At 39.1% G+C, this 26,453-nt stretch overlaps 2 protein-coding genes across 4 annotated transcripts in view; one reads left to right on the top strand and one right to left on the bottom strand.

Moving 5' to 3' along the window:
• Positions 1–1,402: 1,402 nt before the first annotated feature.
• On the top strand, positions 1,403–26,123 carry gwl (serine/threonine-protein kinase greatwall). Of its 3 annotated transcripts, XR_002543281.2 has the most exons (15): positions 1,407–1,708; positions 1,882–1,937; positions 2,448–2,548; positions 3,937–4,028; positions 5,743–5,974; positions 9,633–9,730; positions 11,100–11,217; positions 13,217–13,364; positions 13,480–13,753; positions 16,348–16,473; positions 16,612–16,762; positions 19,173–19,286; positions 19,715–19,927; positions 21,031–21,170; positions 22,409–26,123. XR_002543281.2 is itself a non-coding variant. In XM_022065665.2 (14 exons), the coding sequence occupies exons 1-14, from the start codon at positions 1,619–1,621 to the stop codon at positions 21,075–21,077; spliced, it is 1,860 nt and encodes a 619-aa protein (XP_021921357.2). In that variant the 5' UTR covers positions 1,407–1,618; the 3' UTR covers positions 21,078–21,378. The 3 variants fall into 3 exon arrangements, 2 of the variants coding, with proteins under 2 accessions (XP_087206114.1, XP_021921357.2); XM_022065665.2 differs by lacking the exon at positions 22,409–26,123 and having other exon boundaries at positions 21,031–21,378; XM_087349988.1 differs by lacking the exon at positions 22,409–26,123 and having other exon boundaries at positions 1,403–1,708; positions 19,715–21,378.
• The window catches only part of l(2)k05911 (CLIP and Tryp_SPc domain-containing lethal (2) k05911), a 38,516-nt gene continuing 33,607 nt past the window's right edge, over positions 21,545–26,453 (bottom strand). The window contains exons 5-8 of the mRNA XM_087350000.1: positions 23,401–23,536; positions 22,453–22,591; positions 22,222–22,367; positions 21,545–21,857 (exon numbers count right to left, since the gene is read on the bottom strand). Coding sequence (XP_087206126.1) covers positions 21,705–21,857; positions 22,222–22,367; positions 22,453–22,591; positions 23,401–23,536 — 574 coding nt within the window. The 3' untranslated portion in view covers positions 21,545–21,704. The remainder of the gene's footprint in view (positions 21,858–22,221; positions 22,368–22,452; positions 22,592–23,400; positions 23,537–26,453) is intronic.

Here is a 26,453-nt window from a genome sequence, read left to right as displayed (position 1 = left end):
TGAAGAGTTGCAAGTGTCCAAGCTTAGTTTAGTTGAGATTTCATGTTTTAAAAAGTGAGGGGCGTCCCAGTGATTTGAAGTTAGCTCTTTCTATCATACTCAACAAATTAGATGCCCCTCTTCATTTTTTAACCTGAGGATGGAAGCAGATGCAGCTTCTAAAACATAGTATTCTTTTTTAAAAACATAGATTATGGATATACTCTAAGAATTTAGTGATCCTGGAGGTTCCATAAAAATTTCATAAAAGCAGGGAAAGTTTTTGTTAAACTTGAGTGACTACAGGCTTCTCAAGTACTCTTATCCATGGAATTAGGAAACTCAGTATGTCTGCTACCCAGATGCAGCTGTTGGAAATGCAAAAGCTGTTGAGCAGTTAGTATGAATATTTAATAGGAGCATGAGGGAAGGGCTTCGTCACTTTGACATGATGCTTGATTTTACTACAAACTGCTGCCTGAAGATCAAAACATGGCAGTTAACATTATTTACTACATTTTCTACAGCAAAATTGTCAACACAAAGGGATAGTTGCCTGCAAGCCACAACCATCAGATGGCAAATCTGTCAGTTAGCTCAGTTACTATCCTTGCAAAACGTTTAATTTAATCAGTGTGTGGGAATGTGCTGCCAGGGTTCTTTGGTTACCTTCATCTACCTAACTACTAAAATGTTAGGAACTTGCAGTAGTTAATATGTAAAAAGTTGCCTTTTGAATTGTAACACCATATTTCCTTGTTAATGGTCTGACATTTCGGAGAAATGAATCGCACCTAAAAACAGGACGATGATCTGAAACTTGTTTGTATGATATGATAGATGGCAGCACTGGCATTTTGTGTATCCACTGATAGATGGAAGCACAATCAGTAATAGGCCGCAATCACTGTGACTGTCCCTGCGCTCAGAGCCTACATAGTTTTTACAAGCATGCAAGAGATAACACAATTCTTCAAAACTGTCCCAAAGAAATGAATAGACATTATAATACAGTGACGCTTTTCAGTCAGTTGCTCACCTCTATAAACTGTGCAATGGAACTAACGGTGGTCATATTTTAACACCTACACTACACTCACTAAATCACTGAGTGCAAATATTGACATATAGAATTATCTAGTTTATTAAAATATTTGTTTCATTCAATGAACGAGTGCGTATATCTTCTTGCAATATTCTATATATGTAAGAAACTAGCCTGCTCGTTTACAAAATTTAACAAGAAAAATTGAATCCAAAAGAAGAAGAATGACGCTCATGAAGACCTAAGGTCAAATCCGCCTAAAAATGATAGCGAATTCATCTAAATTATGCACACTTGTGCGCACTTACTTTTGAATGAAGTATGCCAGAGATTCTTCGTAATTATCTATGCTTCGCTAAATCTATTGCCTGAACCATTTTTAATGATAAAAATGCGATTGTACATTTATACTCCTTGATTGGTTCTGTAATCTCTGCTCACAAGACGCAGGTGTTCATATTTTGAATAGTTAGCAGTTGGACTTCGGCAATCAGGTTTTCGTATCGACACATGTAATTCCAAAGTGTTTTGTGACATGTTTCATACGAAGTTCGTTTTATACATAAGACGTTCAGTTGCATAATTCTAAGGAAAATGGATAATGGACAACCAGATACAAGGAAGTCGGAGACGGAAAGTTCAATACTGCAAACAATCTTAACGCAAACAGAGACAAATGCAAAAGTGAGTTTGTTTTCCTCGGAAGTGGTGTTTTTGTGGGTTGAATTTCTGAATAATAGGAACCTTGTTTAATCGTTTCAGTTTAAAATAAATAAATTGGTTAGCACTAACCTGTACAAATTGAAATATGAATTGATCTCGTATAACAATTACAAAACGTATGTTGTATGTTTCAGGTACCAGATGTACAAGATTTCAATATTGTGAAGCCAATAAGCAGAGGATCGTTTGGGTAATTATCTCTGTTGTTTTACGTGGGAGAAATTGGTTATGTCAGGCACATTTGATGTGGGTTTTATTTTCTAGCATAATGTAGTTTGTCTGTACGACCACTGCGATTTATTTGGCCACAGGTATTGTGTTTTATTACCTTAGCAGATTGTCATGTAAATAAACTTAACATAATGTGGCATAATACTACAAATTTTTTCTAAAACCACCATTACCTTCCAAAGCTTGAATTGCGTTGTTTGTTTTATTGTAGCCCATGTGCAAAATAAAGAAGTGTGTTGACGTATAACCTGTGTAATTTGTTCGACAGATTATGAGACTCATCACTATGTAGTTTCCTCGAGTTGTTACATAAAATATAATACCATAATTTCATCATTATTATTGCTTTATTTGTGCAAATGACCAGCGGATGTGAATTGCATTGATCTAGAAATATGAGTTAATGCATCATTTCCAGTGTTGCCATTTTGAAGTGTGTCAGCTTATGACAACTGGTGATGTGTTACAGCAAAGTTTTCCTAGGCTGTAAGAAGAGCAACCCAGATCAGATATACGCCATCAAGGTGATGAAGAAGTCGGAGTTGGTGAACAAAAATATGGCCAGCCAAGGTGATTATATTAATAGAATAAGATTGCTGTTCAGGTGTGGACTGTTCATCTTTTATTTAGGGATTTATAGCAGTTCCTTCAGTATAATAATTCAATAGTACAACGTATCATAAAGATTTGATTGTATCATATACATATATAAAAGTTTGTGTATTTTTAATCTTTATGTCTTATAGACAGATGGGAAGATGAACATTTCAAAGCTGGTAACAAGCATTTTCTGAATTTAATCCACTCTTAATTTGTTATGAATACATTTTTTATGCAGGTATTTAAAATTTGCTACATTTTTGAAGAATGTTTTTTTATTTTGTTTTGCCTTCTGGAGATGAGACTTGAATAAATATTTACCTTTTTTTTATTTACATAGTATTCAGTTTTTATGAGCATTCAAATGAGGCACTTGTCACTTAGTTTGTTTTTATGCGTTCTGTGTTCTGTAGTTCAGCTTAATTGTGGGTTAAATAGGCTATTATGAATTGTCTTTGGAAGTTTTCCGACATTTAATGCATTTATGAGACACTGATTTCTAAACAAAAGACTCACAAGCTAACTGTTAGAACAGAACTTGTTTGTGACTCTTAAATTTCTGTAGTTACTTTTCTCTGACACATGACTGTACAGAGTTGTCCAAAATGTTTTGCCTAAATGACGGTGTATAAAAATCTTGTTCAAATACCACGCAGATCAGAATCTCAAACCATTTATATTATGATATTTTTTATGTGTTTGCACTAAAAGATTTTCAGTCGTTGCTGTTGAAGGCCTTCACCATTGATAGTAATAGACTAGAACTGTTCCTGTCTTGTAAAATCTTTTGATGAGGTTTGAAATCTCATGCCTGTCCGGTCCACCTTTAACACTGCCAGATTTTACATGGGACACTCTTTTGAACTTTTCTTCGCTTTCAGATTATTAAATGTGCACTTTGATCATGAGTATTCAACGCTCAGTACCGTTCAAAATCAAGTAAAAACAAATGATACACGAATGACTTGAGCAGTACAGTGTGTCAGCAAAGTTTCTCCAAATTATAATCACTTACGGAGAAAATTGAGTTTAAACGTGGTAATACATTTTGGGCCATCCTTTAGTTGTACGACTGAATCAGTGTTGAGCATGTATTCTTGTATTGATGCAGATGCAATGTTGAGTGACCATTATTTGTATATTTAATAGTTTTGTGTATAATTCAATCTTACATACATTTTATGCGTAGTATAACGTGTCATAGTAGCATACTGCCGTATTGTTCACCCCTGAACTAAAGCCCAGCCAGCAGCAGCCTCAATACAGGAATTTGAATCTCCTTTTTCTGTACAATAAGAGTTAAGCATTGCCACTTAATGCATTGTCATTTCTCTAACAAATAATGTAATGTGTTGCAGTGGTAACAGAAAGAAATGCCCTTGCGCTGTCGAACAGCCCGTTCTGCGTTCAACTATTTTACTCCCTGCAGACAATCCACAGCGTTTACCTGGTGAGTCACAATTTAAAAATAAAGTAAAGCTGTACCAGTATACACCTTGTTGGTGCTTGAAGGGAGAGGGGTATAGCTCCTACTCATTCTCAACCTAGGCACTAGATGGGGTGAGTGGTAATCGTCATGCCCCAGTCATGCTTTACCCCCAGGAAAAGGACCCCGGTACCCATTAAATAGGTGGCTGGGTGGGCCCCAGAGTCGGTCTGGACGCAGAGGCTAGAAGAAAAGTCCCCTGCCTCCGTTGGGGATCGAACTCTGGCTGTCCAGTCCGTAGTCAGTCTCTGTTCTGACTGAGCTACCTCGGCTCGTACAATCTCTCTTAAAATGTTAACATTAAGTACAACTAAAACTTACCATTTGTGATCACGTTACTACAGTAATGGATACTGTGTAACCTCTGCAGTGAGAACAGTGTTGTCGAATTATCTAAATTTAGTCTTTAAATCCATATTATCATTTTGTGTCATATGTGCAGATAAAGTTTTCTCAATGCATAAATATGCTGTAATAGGAGTATAAAATTTGTTGTGATGAGAAGTGTTTTAATATGTATCAAATGTTGGAAATTGTCCATTATGTCATACTTTCATTAAACTGTGATATAACTTTGTTGTAATGGAGTAGTTCACAATGCAAGAAAAATTCTTATTAAATCAATGCCTATTATACAGTGCATCTGCTGATGGAGGTAAATGTAACTGTCACTTCCTGGCCTCCAGTAGGAACTACATGACTCACTGCCAAACGCTACAAGATTTTTATCATATGTGTCAAGTATCACTCCATGAAAAGAAGAACATCTTATCTTTTGTATGTTCATGAGCATTCGTGGTGACTAAGTACAATAAATTCTCAGGCTACCAGCCATGTCAGGTGGTTGAAAGGCAAAGGTTTTTTTTTTTTTTTTGCCTTTCAACCACCTGACATGGCAGGTAGCCTGAGAAGAAATTATTAAACTATTTTTTTTACAAGAGGCGCTGAAAATTATGTCCTTGTACGTGCACTGTACATGTTGTTCAAGTATATTTAAATTTACACAAATTGTTTACCAACGTTTCGGAGGTCATACTGCCTCTGTCATCAGGGCGAAGAGTATGAAGATTTCTGTCTTCTGGGTTGTTGCGCTGTGTAGTCTGGTCGATGAATCGCCCTGATGACGGAGGCAGTATGACCTCTGAAACGTTAGTTAACATCGACCAGACTACACATCGCAACAACCCAGAAGACAGAAATCTTCATACCCTGATGACGGAGGCAGTATGACCTCTGAAACGTTGGTTAACATCGACCAGACTACACATCGCAACAACCCAGAAGACAGAAATCTTCATACCCTGATGACGGAGGCAGTATGACCTCTGAAACGTTGGTTAACATCGACCAGACTACACAGCGCAACAACCCAGAAGACAGAAATCTTCATACCCTGATGACGGAGGCAGTATGACCTCTGAAACGTTGGTTAACATCGACCAGACTACACAGCGCAACAACCCAGAAGACAGAAATCTTCTAAATGTAAATTCCGTACCGTTGAATATTATAACATGAATTAGCGTGCATTTACTTTCAGATCTGAATAAGAAGTCATAAATATTTGTGTCTATTTTTGCTTTTTGTATAAGTATTGCACTTTATCATCTGTCTAGTTGGCAACTGCTGTTTTTTTAGCTCTGTAGCGTGATTACTCTGGAGTGCTGTGTGTTATCAGGTGATGGAGTATCTGGTTGGAGGGGACCTCAAATCGCTGCTCAGTATGTATGGTTACTTTGATGAGAACATGGCTGTTTTCTATGCAGCAGAAATAACCTTGGCACTGGAATATCTCCATTCGCACGGGATCATACACCGTGACTTGAAGCCTGACAACATGCTCCTTACTGACCGCGGTCACGTCAAACTGACTGATTTTGGACTGAGTCGCATATCTGAGTTTCAAAGAGGTTTGTACACTCACTGCAACAGCTGTTCTCCAAATCGCATGCTTCATGGTCACAGCGAAGTCATATATCATTGCAACACAGGCACTGGGGGTCAGGGAAGTTGAACGTTGAAATGGAAATTTTCACTTTAATCTGCTGTAACATTTTCATTTGTAATAGGATCAGTGATATTTCAATTACTACATTCTTCATTCCTTTGTTAATATAACAATACATTTATAATGCATTTGCTATAGTATTCTGTTATTTTAATAAGTGAAAAATCTTTCCCTGTGTTTCAAATAATTCTTCACTATGCAGGTAAAAATATACACTGCTACAAATTTATGTGATATAAATCCTGCTGCCTACATTCTGACTATGAAATATGGCTAAAGGTTCTAACTTTATGTTTTTTTGTGTGACATCTAAGTTTATCTTTTAATTTATGAGAAACTACAGTGTATGTTTGTGCGTTGTATACACTTGGTGATTTTGTGCCACGACTGGGACCATGACATATAATACAACTAAGCAGGTAGTTCTGTACCCAGCTTCACTGGTGCTGTAGCAGCCGATGACGTTTCAGGTTGAGGTTCTATATCACCACACAGCAATTCACTGCATGATACAACAGATATTACAAACTTGCAAAAGGACAAACAAATTAAAATTTACAGCGCAGGAGTGCCAGGCTGTCTCTGTGGCTCACAGTTCGTGTTGCGCTGTGGGTCACCTGCTGACTCGTTACCGTGAGTCACTGCTCAGGCCTACGCGAGAGAGGAGAAGAAGCAGTAGTTTAATGGGGTACCTGTCATTGTGACAGTGTGCAGGGAGTAGAAAGGATTATCGCTATCTGTGACAGATAATTTATTACACACAAAGCCAGGCAGCAGACTCTCTTGTTTACCTTTCTGTGCTCTGTTTGACCAAATGGATTTTAAGGTAGTATATTTGCGTCATATTGTGAATTAGGTTAATATTTTCCGTCAAATCACAATTTTAATAAGATAATAAAATATAAAATATTTAAAATATCATTTCACGTTCCGCATCGAATGATCGATTTACAAATTGGAACGTCTCTTACGACATGTTTCGGTTATATTTAACCGTCCTCAGGTATAAATTAGATTGGTAAAATTTAAAACTCGAATTACAATCATTTACAATGTTATGCAATTTATTGAAATGTTCTTATCAGATTACTCTTATATATTAGAACGAAGGTATTGTTTTTTATATATGGCGTGGTTCATCTGATGTTCAATATTAGTCGGTGATGAGTCGATAGAGACATGACGTGTCTGGCGGAAGACATCTAGAAGTATTACTGTGTCGGGTCGAGGTTTAATACTGAATACCTTCGTTCTAATATATAAGAGTAATCTGATAAGAACATTTCAATAAACTGCATAACATTGTAAATGATTGTAATTCGAGTTTTAAATTTTACCAATCTAATTTATACCTGAGGACGGTTAAATATAACCGAAACATGTCGTAAGAGACGTTCCAATTTGTAAATCGATCATTCGATGCGGAACGTGAAATGATATTTTAAATATTTTATATTTTATTATCTTATTAAAATTGTGATTTGACGGAAAATATTAAAATATTAACAAATGGATTTTGCTCGAAAGAAAGGTATCATTTGTTTGGTTTGTGGCACTCATTCTACTTCCTTGTCTTAAAGAAGTACATTGAATCATACATTGTGAGCTGTCCCAGCTCACAAGTGGAATTCTATACTCATGTTAGACAAGCAACAAAATCAGAAGATCTTATAAGCAGCAGTCAGTGATAGGTTGTCGCACGTGCCTCCATTTATGGTCTCTTTCACTGCCTTTGTCTTGTCTCTGCGTGCCTTAACAGTGGTGTCTGTTCTTGAACTGGGCTACAGTAAGGGTTTGAGCCCTTTAGCCCTGCGGAAAAGTGACAGAGTCAGTTAGTGGCTTATCTGGCGCGTGCAATTATTTAGGATTTGAGGTTCTCACAGCAGCGAGTACTATTGTATGCCCTGGCAGTGTTTGACGCTAGCTGCTTCTGCGGTAAGTAGCTGCTGACTAACACCGTCTGCTCTATGACATGAGCAGAATCTGCCCTTAGTGAATTAGATTTCTGTTTTGAAATATCTGACATACTACAGGAAATCAGCATGTAAATTTTGCAAACGGAGCAAAGGTGAACTTGGTCATACTTTTATTCTAAATAATAGATACATTTCCTTCTCTTTGATCTGAAGTTTTGATGGCGACTAAGTATAATGAATTTTTCTCGGGCTACCAGCAGTGTAAGGTGGTAGAATGAAGAGAAAACAAATGTTTCGAGAACCATCTTTGTCATCGTCCTCAGGACACTGTGAGTATGAAGATGGTCCTTGAAACATCGGAGTTTTCTTTATTAAACCATGTTACACGACTGGTAGCCTGAGAAGAATTCATTATACAGTTCCTTCTCCTTACCTCCATCCACATCACAATTTCCGCATTCCTCCTAGGGCTAAAAAGGTTGGACCTGTACAATTTGAATCAGAACTCTGCCACATATGAGAGAGACAATACATGTTCTGGATCCAACGAACCTTGAACCTGAGACCTTGGGCACAGATGTCAAGTTCCTTACTTGTTTACTGGGTCTCCAGTGTCGTTAACGTGGTGAGTAAATGTCATTTCAGACAGGATACGAGCTTGCGTCAACCATCCTGTTTCCAAGCAAGTCACTAGGACGGTTGTTACTTGTTCTAAAGGCAGTATGTTTGCACTATTCAAGGGTGTACAAAGTACTTTCTGTCACAGAATTAAGACACTAAATCCCCTTTTAATATTGTCATTGGTGTCCACACTTTGTAGATACTTTGAACATTCCTGACAGTACAAAGTCTCCTATTGAACATGCATAAATGTTTTCATGGAGATCATGTTGAAAGGTAGGACACTAAACGTCTCAATATTTTGTAGGGAAGTTATCATTTGAATTATTTGTTGACAATTAAAATGCTGATTCTGGGTGGGGATGGGGGGGATTTATCTTAAAGTTATGAATATTGAATACCTTTAATTGTTATTGATTTCACTGACCTCAGCCTTTCTGTACAGGTAATGGATATTATCTGATATAAGGCGAGAACACGTAAGGTGAATTTTAACGTGATGTCTGAACTGCTGTGGGACCTCGGCTGTTATATTCACAAAGTTTGCAACTTTGTCTTTTGGGGTTGAGTTATATTGAATTTTAAGAATTGTCCACTGTTTTGGCAAACATTGCAGTTGCAAAATTTAGTGTGAATGTGTAGTGGTTGGACAATTTTGGAACCCAAGTATGGGGCAGGAAACTTTGCATAATTTGTTACATTTTACATTGCTCAATTCCAAAGGTCGAAGTTGAGCATCAAACTTCAGCCAAAAAAATTTACGGTCTGCGTATTCGCAAGGTCTGAATTTTGTCAGAGGTGGTGGTTGTACTAACGCTTCCTTGTCTCAGTCCAAAGACGTTTGGCATAGAAGGCTACTAAATCCTTCTGTTTGTTTAAAAGTAGCGGTCAGTTTGTTAGAAACCTGTCAAGTACTGCAGAAGGAATTTTGATATTCATATCACCTGTACAATGAATTTCTCAAAAGTTCAGGCAGGAAGTTAAAGTTTTAAATTGAACAAGTTTCGTTGCTTATGTTTGCAGACTTGGAAATATCAGACTTGGTGAGTAAGTCAGAGATGGGTGTCTCCTTCAGTCGTACCCCAGGACAGCTTTTGTCTCTGACCTCACGTCTCTCCTTTGTGAGTATACAGTTCTCAAAAATCATTGATTTTTAAGTACGGAAATTTTTGGTCTTTGTATAATGAAGAATGAAACTTCTAGATGAATTGTATCTTTTATTTTGTAATGTGCTGCAGACTGTTATCAAGATGTGCGATATTTAATTATGATTCAGTCTGCATTACTTGAGTTTTAACTCTACATGAACATGTATTACAATATTTACAATTTTATTACTGTGGTGTTTATTAATTGAGAATTGTTAAAATATGAGAGAGTTAAAGTAGCTGGAATATAAATAAAATTAGAAGAGTAAGAATTTATGTTTTTCAGTTGGTATTGTGGGGCGTTTAAATCAAGGAATTTGTGATGGACATGATATGCAACATGCAAAGAGGAAAATTGTTTGGATGAACTTGTGGAGAGAGACCACTGGGAGAAGCAAATGAACACTCGGCAATAACGCAAAATTTCTTCAATCGAGATATTGTGGGCGTAATGTATTTTTTGATGCTGATTTTGAATGTGTAGCCTGTTTTTCTCTAGCTCCCTCAGTTTGCAAGAAACTTCATATTTTAATTTTCACATATGTAGATTTTGTTGTATGTGTTCACATACATTAAACCACGCGTTGTTGTAAAGTTCTGGCATCAGGGATTTTCTACATTTTACAACAGTGTTTTTGTATCAGCTGTTTCTAGACTATTCCACCCCAACTTCCCCCCCTGCACGTCAAATGGATATATAAAGCAAACCTGCCAAACGCGGCCAATCAGCCAGAGTTAAAAGTGTGTCATTTAACATTGTTACTTAGTAAGCTAATGCTCTTTTCAAGTTGTTGTCAATTGTAGTTGAAAGTGGTTTAAATTGCCACATCGGTGCATTAATTTACCGGATAGCTTTTGTTGTGTGTGCAGTGAGTACTCAGTTAAATCTCACGGAGAGTCTGTAACGCCCCTATTAAAGTGTATGAGCTTCATTTTGGCTGCAAATTAACTGATCAAGACAAGATGTGTTCTCGTCATATATCCCGCATTAATTGTGCTTCGTATCTCTGAGGCTCGTTAAAAAATAAACATAAAGTTTTACTTGCCATTTGCTTTCCCTGTCGTGTGGCGGGAGTCAACCAATCATGTCATTGACTGTTATTTTTGTATGACCCAAATTGATTAAATTAAAGGGAAAGACAGAAAAGAAATTGAATATCCGAATATTCTGTCAGCTGTTAAACGAGTAGGTCACAGTGACAAGCTACCAATTTCTGTTCATCCACAAACCTGGCCATTAGAAGAGTAATCCAATGTAAACAGTCCATACGTGTTCAGAATCAGATTACGTACGTGGGGTAATTAGTAGATGGTAAGAATAAGAGCTGTTTCTGTGATACAGGGCTCGGGTCAAAGTGGCATGCTCCCAGGTGATGTGACAAGCCTCAACACTTCATCCAGCTGCGAGGACCCAACACAGAACCTCACATCCCTGTTGGAGGAACATCACAGTGATGCAAGTACGTATTATTATTATTAAGTGTTCTGTCTTACAACAGGTCCATTGCTCTGCCCAAAAAGAGCTCTCCAGTTGTCCCTATTCTCGGCTTCTCGCTTTAATTCCTGGAACGTCATCTTCTTTCCTTGTTTAAGGTCGTCGGTTAGCTGTATCAATCTTCTTCCCAGTCCTCGCTTTCCTTCAACCTGGCCTTCGATGACATCACTCATTAATCCATTCCTTCTCATAATATGTCCCAGCCAGTTAGCTTTCCTTCGTGTAATCGCCTGCAGAATGTTTCTTTGCTCGTTGACTTTCCTCAATACTTCTTCGTTGGTCACTCGATCCGTCCACCTGATCTTCTCTATTCTTCTCCAACACCACATTTCGAAACTCTCCAGGTATTTCTGTTCCTTCTTCCTGAGTGTCCAAGTCTAACAGAAATGGAGATTGTCACGGCATATTGTTTGAAGGAACATGCTACCTCCATCTTCAGGGTTTAAATCAGTAGGTATAGGAAGTTAATGGGTTGTACAGGATAGGCAAATGTTGGGACCAAGAGGCAGAGGAAGATTGGCCAAACATAACATTGGCTGGGCCATTATGCCCTGGTCTCACATCTGCCTTTCCATCCCTTGGCTGTGTTTGTCCAGTCTTCATGTGCACCCTGGTTCCACCCTCTGCTTACCTCTGTATAGTCCATCCACATCTAACTCTACTCACTTCATCCCCAGAAATGGAAGCATCATGTTCCAACAAAAAAATGGTATACTACCACAAGATTACTTGATGTAATAACCCGGAAGACTACGATTTGATGTATCCGTGGATTGCATGTGCTTGAGAGGCGTTGAATATGATTAATCCAACCACCGTAACAAATGTTGGAGGAAAATTTGCTCTGAGTTCAAGGAAAAGGATTGCTTTTATTACAGGGAAGAGGAATTTTGAGTGGCCAAGTTAGCCTCCATTTTGAAGTATATGCCAGGCTGTAAGAATGTTAACAGTGACAACATTTTAGAATGGTTTGCAGTTGACTGTATTGACCCAGGTTACATGATGTAGAATGAGGGGACAGTCAAAGAAAAGAGCTGAATACGCTGAAGATGAAAAATCCCCATCGGCCATTCACTTGCACTTGAATGGACTGAAAACTTCTTGAATTACTTGGAACACGAAGGCAGCTCTTGTCGGACAAGCTGGCGCTACAACGATTGATATGTACGAGGAACAAAGAAGCCTCTTCTCTAAAGCAGAAATCACTTAAAGATGCATGTAGGCATAATCCATGTGTAAACTGACGGATGTAATACTCTTGAATGTTATTCTACATAATCCCTGCATTTTGAAGTGCATTAATAATCCTATGAGCCTCATTTTAAAAGGCGCGCTGTAAGCACTGTCAGCCATACTGTAATGGCCGGATGAGTGAGATCACTCGAAATGAGCTGTGGTCTTGAAACAGTTTTCTTGTCTTTCAATGTGCCTAGGAATCAGCCCCTTCATTTGTGCTAATTAACTACATTGAACAGAGACCTTGAGAAGCTGATTGTCACTCAGTTAGTAAAATAATTCCCTGCTTTTTATGGAACGCATACGTTTGTTGCTGTGTTCGCAAGAGTCCGCCACTGGTCCCTATTCTGAGCCATTGAATTCAGTTCATACCCTGCTACTGTATTTCTTTAAGGTCCATTTTAATATTATCCTCCCATCTGTGCTTCGGTCTTCCAAGTGGTATCGTCCCTTCAAGTTTCCTGACCAACATTTTGCATGCATTTCTCATCTGTTAAAAAAATGGTACATTCCCTGACCATCTCATCTTTACTTATTTGATTAGTCTTGTATTTGGTGAAAAGTACAACTTACAAAGCTCCTCATAATGCAGTTTTTGTCAGTATTCTCTTTCCTCAGTACTCTGTTTTGAAACACCATCAATGTTTGTTTTTCCCTTAATGTGAGGGTCCGAGTAATTATTAGTACATAATAAATTTATTAACCTATATATAAATTTTTTTTTACAGGTGTGTCTCAGCATGATAATAGTAGTAATTTGTCGGGCATTGCTCCGTTCATGTCCGCTAACAGCAGTGATGCATTTGATTTGTACCAAACTTGTTCCAGCGCCTTCACCAGTGACAAGACTCCTCTTACTAGGCATTCTTCCTCATGGTAAGAAATTACATGTTCCGCCTTGTGAAACTCTGTGCAAAGACTAGACAATACGTTGCTCTGTATTTTCAAAAACACTTTTTTTACAGAGAAATGTGTGATGATTTCTGTTAAGGTGTGTGAAGACATCCTATAGCAACAAAAGGCGTTCCCGTCCGATCACTTTGCCGCTCCACCAGTCAATGACCACGCCTCCCACCGCTTTCTTTAAGTGCCCCCATCAGCTGCAGGGCACCAAGCGGAAGCTGTCTCCCGAACGTAGTGTACTGGCCGACATGACCAACAGCACGCCCAAGAGATACGCAGTCAGCACCCCAAAGAGGAAGGATTCTAAACATACAGGCCTCACCAAGGACTTCATCAAAGTGGATATCATCGGCAAAAGAAAGGTGAATGTAACATACGTGATGAGGTTAAAGGAAACCGTGTCTTCCTGAACCTGATGCAAGCTGCGTTCTCGGTAACATCTAAAAATTACGTCTTGAAAACAACCTACTGTGATGAATTTATTTTTGCCAGTGGTCTCTCTCTCTCTCTCTCTTTTAGCGGTGATAATGATTATGATTAAATTTGGTAATGAGAGAAAGAGGGAAGGTGTTGGACTGCGCAAATTTAATCTTCATTTATATCTACCTAATATAATATAGAATAGAATGTTATCAGTTTCCTCAAAGTGGCCTGTTGTATAAAAGATTGGTTCGTTATACGTTATGTAAATATCATCAAGTTCTAAGATGTTCGAGTCGGTTTTCAGTATCGTGAATATCGAAACTAAATAGAAGGATAAAAATTGACTCTTTGCCTGTAGTATTCTGAGCTTTGTGATAATGTAACTGTAATAAATGAACATCAGGGCCAGTTGTGAAGAGTTACGAAGAACGCGTTTGGAAAAAAGTCTGGTAGACATTTACCAGAGTTTTAGAGGTCCTTGCTGCCTCCATCTTCAGGGCATTGAGTGATGGAGGCGGCAAGGACCTCTGAAACTTTGGTAAACTTCTACCAGACAACACGGTACAACAACCCGGAAGACAGCCATCTCAGCCTTCCGATTGTTCCTACGAGAAGCTAAGCGAAAACTTTTACTTATAAATAAATAATTATTTTGTACCGTGATGTTTAATACATGCACTGTATATGTAGAAATCCCATAACAAATATGGTGGTACAGTAAGCGTATTCGTGCATAAGTTAAATGTCACTGAAGATGATATTTTATAAGTCTAAACCCATTTGTCATATCTTTGTCATGCGAACAAATAGAAGTCAGATTTCGAAATGGATTTATTGCTAGTTCGTTGAATGAAGTTGTGTTGAAGGTATTCAGTTCTTTGTTTTGAAGAACTTTAGCATATTAATGATCCACCATTGGAAATCTTCCTAATACAATTAAGCCAAAATTAAATTGAAACCTGCGTCTATCAGAAAATGTCTTTGATCTTGAGAATGTAGAGTGTAAGTGACCATAAAATTACTTGTAACAAGCATGAACTGCTTAATTTTAATTATGTCATGAGCTAAATTCGAATTGTAATATTTCCTTTGTTGTAATGAAATTTCGGGTGAGTGGCCCAAGGACTTTCTGGAAGTAACAATGATTCCATTACAGAAGAAAAAGAATTCCAAGAAGTGCGGCGATTACAGGACCATCAGCCTAATCTCACATGCGGCGAAGATAATGACGAGAATACTGACTAAAAGACTAGAAAAGAAGATAGAGGAAGTGATGGGAGACGACCAATTTGGATTCAGGAGAGGAAGAGGAACCAGAGATGCCATCGGAGTTATGAGAATAATTTCAGAGAGAGTTCTCGATGTCAAGGAAGAAGTATGTGCCTGCTTCATCGACTGGAAGAAGGCTTTCGATCGAGTAGAATGGAAGAAATTAATGAGGATCCTACAGAGAATTGGAATTGATTGGAGAGATAGAAGACTAATCGAAAACCTGTACATGCAGCAAAAAGTCAAAGTGAGACTGGACTCAGGAGACACCAACAGCGTTGAGATAGGTAGAGGTGTAAGACAGGGATGCTGCTTATCACCAATTCTTTTAAACCTGTACGGGGAATGGCTTGCCAAGGAAGCTCTGGAGGGAACAGGAGACTTCTAAATTGGAGGAAGAGTGATAACGACTGTAAAGTATGCAGACGACTTAGTAGTATTGGCGAAGGAAGAGAACATGATGGACAAGTTAGTGGAAACAGGTAGAGAGTATGGAATGGAAATCAACATTGAAAAATCAAAGGTAATGAGGATAGCACCGAGAGCAGAACCATTGAACGTTGTAGATGGAAACCAACAGCTGGAGAATGTGGAGCATTTCAAGTACTTGGGAAGCATAGTCACGACGGACGCTCTGTGCACCAAGGAAGTAAAAGCAAGGATAGCCATGGCCAAGGCAGCTTTTGTCAAGAAGAGGATACTTCTCACTAGCAAGTTGGGCTTGGAGATGAAGAAGAGACTAGTGAAGTGTTACGTATGGAGCAGAGACTTGGACACTCAGGAAGAAGGAACAGAAATACTTGGAGAGTTTTGAAATGTGGTGTTGGAGAAGAATAGAGAAGATCAGGTGGACGGATCGAGTGACCAACGAAGAAGTATTGAGGAGAGTCAACGAGCAAAGAAACATTCTGCAGGCGATTACACGAAGGAAAGCTAACTGGCTGGGACATATTATGAGAAGGAATGGGTTACTGAGTGATGTCATCGAAGGCCAGGTTGAAGGAAAGAGAGGACTAGGAAGAAGGTTGATACAGCTAACCGACGACCTTAAACATAGAAAGAAGATGAAGTTCCAGGAATTAAAACGAGAAGCCGAGAATAGGGACAACTGGAGAGCTCTTTTTGGGCAGAGCAATGGACCTGTCGTCAGACAGAACACTAAATAATAATAAAATGAAATATTACTGTATTGTCATTTCATCTCATAAATAAATTTAATGTGCTATTTTCATCTGATGCCTAACTTTGTTGCGTCATGTTTTAGGTGAAGGGAGTGCTTAAATGTGAGAATGTTGCTTTGCTGTCCACCCCTGTAACCTCGCTACCTGTCATCAAGACCACCCGATTCAATTTGCCACAGAAACTTGGAGATGACGTCTCTGTTTCCAGTGTGAGTATGATTTTATATGTTGCATTGACTGTAACATCACTGTCTTTATCTCTGTTTGTCGCCAGAACACAAAATATCACCGCTGTTCTGTCTAGTAATGTCACACTTTGGCTCATACTTGGTATTTTTACCCCACAGAATGGTGCTCTAGTAACGACTCCTCTCACTTCTAACCATACACCATTCCGCACGCCAAAGTCTGTCCGACGAGGCAACCCTTCCAGTGACCACCGTATCCTGGGTACACCAGATTACTTGGCCCCTGAGCTGCTGTTACGTCAAGGACACGGTAAGTTATGCAGGTCTGTGGCTGGTTATGAATTGATCGTACCATCGTATGATCTGGAGCTTCAACAGTGACAAAGTGTAATAAATTTTTTCTTGTGCTGGCAGCCGTGTCAGGTGGTTGAAAAGCTTGAGAACCATCTTCTGAAGTCTCCTCAGTACCCTGAGGACGAGGATGAAGATGGTTCTCGAAATGTTGGTGTTTTCGCCTTTCAACCACCTGACAAGGCCGGTAGCCCGAGTAAAATTTATTATGCTCTTACTTAATACGCTGTGCTATGTGAAGTGTTGGACATTTTGAGGCAGATTACTTTTGAATATGCTTAAACTTGTTTAGAACATCATAGGTACAAAATTATAATCGCTGTTTGCTAATTCTGCGTAGAGACACATACCATTTCCGTGTCCTCACATTTCATGTATGATGGTCTTTTGCCTCAACACTCTGCCCACCGCCCATGAAGTATGTGTAAGTTTATGCGTTGAATCAGTCTTTTTAAATATATTTTCCTTAAAATTTATATAGATTTAGAAATTATAGCACTGTGAGAATAAAGAAAATGTATTTGGAAACAGCCACAAACATACACAAATTGAACTGTCGTGGGATGTTTTAACCTGTCTGGCATGCTGAAACAAATTGCAGTAGTTGCTTCAAGCCGACAGCACAGTGATGTTTTTATCAAGATCAGCAGCTGTCTCACTTTCCCTCTTGCCAGTTCAGTTTTGTTGTAGCCTTCGTTAAAAAATTTTTTATTTACTATTACAACTTCATCTTCATTCTCTTACTTTAACTGTCCTATTTGGTACAGTCACTGCTGTTGCAGTTTAGTAGTTGTGTTAAAGAATATCGCTGTCTTCTGGGTTGTTGCGCTGTGTAGTCTGGTAGATGTCCACCAACGCTTCAGAGGTCATGCTGCCTCTGTCATCAGGGCGATTTCAATCAACAACCCAGATTCACCGCCGTGAAAACCTCAAATCCTACACAGTATTCGTGTTCTCGAAGTTCTTTGCCTTCATTTGCCATGTGCTTGATAGTTTTACTTCCAAAACAGACTTGTGTTACGGAAATGGTGCATCCTAATTCTTCCTTTGCGTTAGATACAAATCGCACAATGAGAACATTCGAGTAACAGAGCGGACTGCAAGTTCAAGTTATTTTCTGCTGTCCCTTCTATTTGAAGTTCATTTGTATTTGGTACTGATACCAAGTCAGCTTCAGAATTTTGTAACGTGTTTCGAAAATTTAATTCTCAAATTTTCCCCTCTGCTTCCGCTTTAATTTTAACTTGTTGCTTACGTTAATAAATGCAGCTGTTTTAAGCCTTTCCTTCTCTCTGCAACTAATTATAGAGACAGAAACCTAAAATGTAGTTAGTACAATGTGTTAGCATTTCTAATAATTTGTACCACATTCAGACGCACTGGATATTCAAAACACTGTGTCAGTTATTGAACTTTTTCTGAATGTATAAACCAAGGGTTATAACCCATGGATCATGATTGAAAATCGAGCCGCCATGCTGTTTTGGCTGGGTTACCGTGTGTAAGCAAGGTTCACATTTATATATCTTTCTGTTTTTAATTCTGGGTAGTTCTTCTAATTTTTATAACTGTCTTCAACTATTTTGTACTACGAATTAATGTATGAATAAATATTTTAATTGGGTGTTCAGTTTTATTAATTCATTTTATACTAATTTGTGTGCATATCTTAATTTTCAATTGACCTATGGGTTGCAAGGCTGACTCGCAAATTTTATCCGAGTCTCTGCAGTAAACGGTTAAGAACCACTGGTTGAATTCTGACGTGGTATCGATTGTGGTCATCTGGACTGTAAGACAATTCCTCTAAAGGTGGCGACTGACTTGTAACATTTGCCTGTAATGTAACGTGTTACAAATCGAGCATTACACAAGTGAAGACAGCGAACGGAGCCGCTCGATGCGAGCCGCTCACGCTCGCGGGCGCTCCATCGTGTTGTCGGTTTTTTCGCGAATCCCTTTGAGTGTTACATTACAAGTCAGTCAGTCAGTCGAGCGGCGTCGTAACGAGCATTCACGAGTTCTTTAGATAAGAGTAGCGTATTAAATGGAACAAAGATAACACAACCTCCACGTCCGACATATGAATGGAGCACACATGAGCACAGTCGAGCCGAGCGTTCAAAACGAGCATTCGATACGCCTCACCAGTTGTGGTGTAATGTAACATGCTCGCCGCGAATGTTACATTACGAGTAAATGTTACAAGTCAGTCGCCACCTTAAAATGTTGGCAACCAGCTGCAAGACTGCATGGCGTCACAACCCAGAACACTGTAATTGATATGTGCCACTGTGAGAACATAAAGTATCGCACTGACGTCATTGTGTGATCTTTTACAAGAATGTGTTTCTGTTTGCGTCCTGCAGGACCTGCAGTAGACTGGTGGGCACTGGGTGTCTGCTTGTTTGAATTCATGGCTGGCATCCCGCCCTTTAACGATGGAACTCCTCAGGATGTGTTTAATAACATTCTTAACAGAGGTAACGATTGTACACTCATTTTAATGTAATTTCAAGTTTGCAGTTATTCTGCCCTTAAATAATCACTTTTCATGTGCATAAAGTTAACTGTCTCTTTTTAATTTTTATGAAGTTGGTTTATTGCCACGTTCACAGGTCCCTGTGATAAAATGTTGGGCTTTCATAATGATCTTCGCGTCCAATGTCATTTTCTTGGGCACTGATTAGTTACAGCTGCTGCATACAATCCAAAAGTAATTTTAAATGGTATCACCTCCTCTGAATTCCACAACCCATGAATGCAGAACAATGTTACTGTGTTTGTACATGATTTTTCTTAACACTTTTCTAGTTTAATGTTCACCACACACACAAAAAAAGACAGAGACAATTTTCATAACTCGGTGAGACGCGTGTTCCTTATTTTATTGTCGGTATCACTTTTACAGACATCCCATGGCCGCGAGAAGAGGAGCAGTTTTCGAAGCCTGCCCGTTCTGCAATTGACACTCTTCTGACACTGGACCCAGTTCAGAGACCTGCGGCACCTCAGGTGAAACAGATGTCCCTCTTTTCAGCGATAGACTGGGACAATCTCCTGAGCACTACGGCGCCTTTTGTGCCACAGCCTGACGACAGCACCGACACCATCTACTTTCAAGGTGTGTGCTTTTGTCGTGTATGTCAGTACAGTAGACGGTTTATAGTTATCTCTACCGACTCCTTGGAGCACAGTTCTTCTTTAGAAGCCAATAGTCACACAGCTAGTTAAGAAATTCTGTGTCTTTTATGGAACCTTACGGTCTCTTACACTCTTAACAAGAACCCTATCCTGAGCCAGCCGGATGAATCCAGTCACACCCTCCCACCATTTCCTAAAGATATATTTTAATGTTATTTTCCCATCTACAACTAGGCTCTCCCACCAAAATTTTGTATGCATTTCTTATCTACACCACACGCTTTGCTTTGCTAATTATTTCTTGATTTTATCATCCTAATAATATTTGGAGGTGAATACAGTTCAGCGTGGGGCTGACAACCCTGTAAAAATAAAAACATCGTCGCGAAGCCAAAAAGAAGAATATGCCGGACAGACACGGAATGAATTAGGCCAAGAAAGGTACACGATTGGAATGTACTGAGCCTGCACAGAATCGGTGCTTTTGCTAGACTCAAAGAACAATCGGCAGAATATAAGATAGGAGCCGTAGCTCTCCAGGAAGTAAGATGGAGGGGTGATGATATTATGGATTCTGGAGATCATATAACCTTTTATAGTCGCCAAGACGTGCATGAACTTGGAACAAGATTTGTGGTTTTGAGGCACTTGAGACATACGGTTTATAAATTCTCTCCTGTCAATCTTGAGGATTAGGGATAAAATGTTAAACAGAAATTCTTGGTGCTGTTCAGAGGGAAGTGAGTGAATGGTAGAATTCTTATGAAAGATCAGTACGTTCAACTGTTGAAAAAGTTCCCTGTCGGTGTGGATGTTTAAGATTCAGCACTGCTGACACAAAAACGTATTATCTTGTCGTGTCATTAGACATATAAGCGCACATTCTCACAAGTTATTTTGCATCATTCATGTGATTATAATTCTTCTGACTATATGTTGGCCGCTTCCTAATTTCTTGTTCACAGTTCTGATTTTCCTGTGCTCCCTTCAGCTAGATGAAAATTAGTGTAATTTTATGTTTATCTTGATCCGCGTGGAACTTACCATTTGAATTGAAAATGCTGTGTGTTTGCCGTGTTTCAGCTCGGAATATCCTGCAGCATCTGAACGTATCCACCTTTGAGCTCTGAGTGCCTCGATTCAGTGATTGATTTCCAAAATTCTTTTTTTTTTTGCAATTACCAAATATTTCTTGCAGTGAAAAGTCAATATTGTTGTTGCAGGTACGTTTTATTTTGTTTATATTTTTGTACGTTCACTTTTGTATATGTATATATGTGGTTGATTTCTGAATATGCTTTTAAACAACATTACCTAATAGATCTCTGTGATGGTCGTACATCGCTTTCTTTGTGGTAGGAACTTGGGGACTGGATTTTAAACATTATTTAGATGAGCTTCGAAAGTAACAAATAGAACGATGCCATATGATTCGTGCGTACTTTCTTCTTTCTTTAACTGCGTGCCAGATTATCCTGGCACTTTTATTTTTTGGGCTGAATCCCCGATAATGGGATCTGACGTTACAGAAGGATTGGGATGTTCCGTCATACTGCATTACTCGGTAGTAATAAGAGGGATAAATGTAGGGCACAGCTTGTGAATAAGTTAAGTATATTTCCTTCAGGAACGCACATACTCGAAGTAACGCAAGAGACCCGTACCTTGTTTGTTATGTTGGCACTGTTTCAGTCACTCCAACACACACAGTTTAAACCTAGAAATACTGCATGTGGTTTCCAAGCACTGTTAAGGAACTACTTGAGATTCTTGGTGATCCAGCTCATGAAGTGTGTGACGCGGGTGTACACACCGGGATACTGTCCCTTGCCACAGCCGATGCCCCAGCTCACGATGCCGACCTGCATCCAGCGGCCCTGGTTGATCATCAGTGGTCCTCCACTGTCCCCCTGTACCAATTATATCAGATGTCAGTACAGTGACAACCTGTCACCTGAAGGCAGGAGCGGAGCTAACTTGACGTGTCGAACTGACCATTTTACCGTCAAACCTTAGCTCCAGAGTTTTGAAGAATCGCCACATTGTTTCATGAAAGTTGTTTAATACTTAGAAGATGTTGAATATGAACAGAAAACCTTGAAAGTCAAATATTTTGTGGGTCTGGGCCATCGCGTAATGTACGAAATTCATACGTTCCTGATATGAACGTCATGTTGGGCCTAAGAGAACCTGACTTGTCATTTTAGTTAACTAGGAAATAATTATTCAACTAAATAACCTCTAGCTAGTTACCGAGATGTCAGTGGTACTTACACTACATGAGTCATGACCATTGTCCCCAGCACACAGGAAGTGCTCCACAATACCACCCGGTGCTGACGGACCATATTTTGACCGGCAGGCGTCATTGGTCCAGATCAGAACATTGACTTCCTGCAGTGTGTCTGGCTGGTGGCCTCCTGCAGGATTATAGAGTGTTATCAGGATTACTTTGTTTTAGCCACACACATCAATGGAGGATGAAGAAACAGGTCGTATACTCGCCTTCTCTCAGACTCCCCCAGCCGATGACGGTCCCCGTTATCCCCGAATACAGAGCGCTGCCTGTCGGAAGACAGATTGGTCGCACCTGATGCGTGAAGGTGACCGGCGAATCCATTGTCAGAATGGCAACGTCATTGTACTGAAACATGAAGTGATGCGTGACTGTTTGTAGTACAACATGAATTACAAATGGTTCTGAAGATAGAGACAGCAGATTCCTCTGAACTGTTGGTAAAGGCCTACATGACTACAGTGTCACAGCGACAATGACTTCGAATGAACAAATAAAGCAAAGTAGGACAAATGCCACGACAAACTTACGTCATAATAATGGAGATCAGTTATTAGCCGTTGTTTCCTTAAGCGGACACAGATTGTACGCGCGATAATCAGACTTGTTTAGCGACAGGCCTAATGCGATGTCATTGTGGAATTGACTCTTTACATGTGAACTGACCCCGGCGTTTTGACTCGCAGGAGTCGACACTCGTGACCCCAAGCTTCAGTGATGTGCATTGTTATCAATTTCTTCAAACAATAGTAATTAATTTTCTTCCCTCAAGATGTTACACTTTACAACCATACAGGAAATGGAAAAATTTAGGAATTTTATCATAGGTTCAGTACTTATCGTGAGAAATATACTCACAGTATGAAAGTCGGTGATAATACAGTATATTTCGGTTCGTGAAATGAAGCGCATTGAACTACTCAACAGTGTGCGGTGGCAGAAATAATTTACGTAACCGAAGAATGCTTTGTTAAAAGACAGAGAATTTTCCACTAATGGTTTATTTGAGCTGGTTTCTGCTGGAATGAACGTAAGTGCGTGGTGATTGCACAGAATTGAACCACAGTCATTCCTTTCAGTTTTAAAAACTGGTTACAGATCTTTCTGGAATGCTCCAGTGATACTGTGTGATGAAGCGTGCCTTTGTTATTACCCACCAGAGTGCGTGAGTCGAAGCCACGGTGGCGAACCACTCTCTTCACCTTCTTCTCAATGTGGTGGACCTCGGAGTTCAGTTTTATGTTGTGGTCACCTAGTCGCACTGTCAGGCGGGCTACGTCCCACGAGCTCATACTGCAATGCAATTCGGCAGCTTGTGTTCATGTCTGTATTTTCATATCTCATATATGCAAGTTATACTTTCAGAGGTGATGATTTGTGAATATTATTTTCCTTCTTAGGCCTTTATCAGTTATGCAGTGTATTTTATTTAATTGAAGCTGGTAAATTATTATACTCTGATTGTATAGCATTGAATGATAATTATACTGATGAAAGGATATGGAAGACAAAGGTTGTGGCGTAATGTAATGTACTTTCCCGTCATTTACCTGGAGAGACTAAGGAAGACTAACGAAAGCCTCAGTCAGTATAGCCAATCTCTGAATACAAACGAAGAGTTCTAACCACTTAACTGTGACATTCATGTAGTGTCAAATGGGAAATCAAAAAATGATTGTGAAGCTCAATTTTCAAGGGGTTATGGCCATGACTTACCAACACGCCACAGCGGACATCTTGTCCGGTTTAGTTAGCTACGAAATAAATGTGCTGATAGCTGAGTCAGTCCACAGCGTGGGTGGTCAGGGATTAATCCCTGACAGAAGTAGGACTTGTCCATTTGTCACCACGTTTAGATGAACTTCATTAAAATGAGCGCGAGGGTCTCTCTCCGATGATAAAGCGTATACAGCTTGAAACTCGAAGCTTTAAGTCTGCTCCCGCTATATGTTGTCATGGTGTTTAAACTTAAGTGAGACTTAATCTTTTACGTCTTGGCATTGTTTACACGCCAATTACTTATTGCATGTAATTTATGTACTTGAAAAGAGATGGTACGGTATTGTAATATGTGTGATTTCCTACAGACCGTGCCGTAACGCAGGCGGTTGATCGCTAGATTCTTGCCAAAGAGGCCCAGGTTTGCTCCCAGTGGAGTCCATGTGGGATTTCTGGTGGACAGACCTGCAATTTGGGTGCGATTCTCTCCGAGTCTTTCAGTTTTCCCCCTGTGAATAACATTCCACTGCTGTTCCATATTCAGACTTGTATCAGCTTTGCCGGAGTGTCATATTGTTGATGACCTACGCATTGTATTTTTGAATCCCTACTTTCATTGATATAAACGTGTAACGCTGTTAACCTTTAAAGAGAGAAAAATCTTTTTAAATTGTCTTCGTCTGGATCAGTGCATCCCAGACACATTAATGAAAGGTTAGATGTTATAAATTTTAGTAATTAAATTATCACAGATAATTTTTGAACTTGTAAATTAATGGTATCTGAAGGAGTGAATTTCATATCTGATTTTAGAACAGAACTACTACAAAGTAAGATATGAGCGAGGGACTTTGAGTGAATCTAAGCTGACCACACGTCAAAATTTGTTTTGATAATATTTCTATGTATGTAATGATTCAGTCTGTTCGTTCTCTATCCAAGATGTCAGGTCTAAGCCATGTTGCGTTATAACTTGTATTCAGAAAGTGTCCATTCTTAATCTTGTCTGATTCACCAGCTATCCCAACTTACGATTTTCGTAGTCTTCCTCAGATCCTACATGTAAGTATGAAGACGGTACCAGACTCCTTTTGTCTTCCAGTTCTAAAATAGTCCTCTGATCTAATCAGACACTAAATAATTGGATTATTTCACACATTGCCATTAAATAACCATGTAATCATCTCTGTTGTCCGTTCTGCCTATGTGCATATAAGTTAAGAATGGTTGCTCCGAACTTCATGAGATTTTGTGATCCAGCTTTGCTTTTAGGTGGATTGTACACCCCATTTCAATGTGATGTCTTCTAGAACAGTAAACAAGCAACAGAAGAACTTGACGGCAAACACGCTGCGAGCGTTACCATGACTGGAAAACGTAAATATGATAATGTGATGAATACAGAAACGTAAGTGACCTTGAACACTTAGTTTTTAGGTTCTAACCGCGGCAAGAATGAAGATGACTCTCTTCCGGGTCGTTGCGCCATGCAGTCTGGTAGAAGTCTACTGATGTTTCAGAGGTATTCGCTGTCTCCATCATCAGGGTGGTGTGGAAACAGCAAATGCCTCTGAAACGTCAGTAGACTTCTACCAGACTGCATGGCGCAACGACCCGGAAGAGAGTCATCTGACACCGATCAGTGTTTATAAGACCATTAGTTAGATTACATAACGACCAAAACAATTGTCTTCCGTTCCTTGAATGGGTAATAGGAAGGCCACATAAAATATTTAGTCTTTGCGTTCTGCTATGTGACTGATTCAGTAGCGGCTTTTTTGTGTGATTGTGAATCATGTAGTGGAGTTTCTTTTTCTACGTGTTATGTGCATACAATTTTATTACATTCCATGGATCTATTTGTTTGTCAGATGACAATAGGATGTGGAATAAGTCTTAGTAATACAATATATATTATACATATTACAAGTAAAATTCATTCTGTTATAAAGATTTTGCGTAATGTAAGGAAAGGGTTCACATAAAGTAGTGACGTGTTTCAAATATATCCACCCATCATCAGAAAACAATAAAACCCTAATGAACATTAGAAATTCATCGAAAAGGTGTGTTGGAAGCCCAGGGGTTGTATGTTTTGCAGTCGTAGTTTGTACCGTCACAATCCGTGCCAGAATAAATTATTAAAGTGTGTGGGTGAGAACTCTTAGGTCTCAAAAGTGGTACACCAGCAGCACATTTTAAAGATCCATATTTTTCCCGCTCCAAAAGAATTTACTTCTATTATGTTCATATTGACAGATACGAATTCGAAGAAAGATTTTCAAAAATATTTAATACAGTGATTGTTATTCTCAAATGTCAAGTAACTGAAGCGAATAGAATATCTGGATACTTAAATGATACAATATGGAGAACAAATACTTGCGACATGAACCAAAAGTAAGAATCTACAAAAGTTTCATTAGGCCCATTAAGACTTATGCAGCAGAAACAAGACCAAAACAACTGAAATAAGAACACTGAGGAAAAT

This window comes from Zootermopsis nevadensis, unplaced genomic scaffold (genome assembly GCF_977971745.1).
Source record: "Zootermopsis nevadensis isolate Lab colony 2312 unplaced genomic scaffold, Znev_1.0 Znev_ptg000017l, whole genome shotgun sequence".
NCBI lineage: Eukaryota > Metazoa > Arthropoda > Insecta > Blattodea > Termopsidae > Zootermopsis > Zootermopsis nevadensis.
This window is presented reverse-complemented; position numbering and strand designations above follow the sequence as displayed.

What these genes read in the sequence shown, in the direction of transcription:
- gwl (XM_087349988.1), top strand. Translation starts at nt 1,619, where the DNA reads ATGGATAATGGACAACCAGATACAAGGAAGTCGGAGACGGAAAGTTCA. An exon ending in GGAACATCACAGTGATGCAA is followed by an intron (nt 11,218 to 13,216) that starts GTACGTATTATT and finishes TTTTTTTTACAG; the next exon opens with GTGTGTCTCAGCATGATAAT. An exon ending in ATGACGTCTCTGTTTCCAGT is followed by an intron (nt 16,474 to 16,611) that starts GTGAGTATGATT and finishes TTTACCCCACAG; the next exon opens with AATGGTGCTCTAGTAACGAC.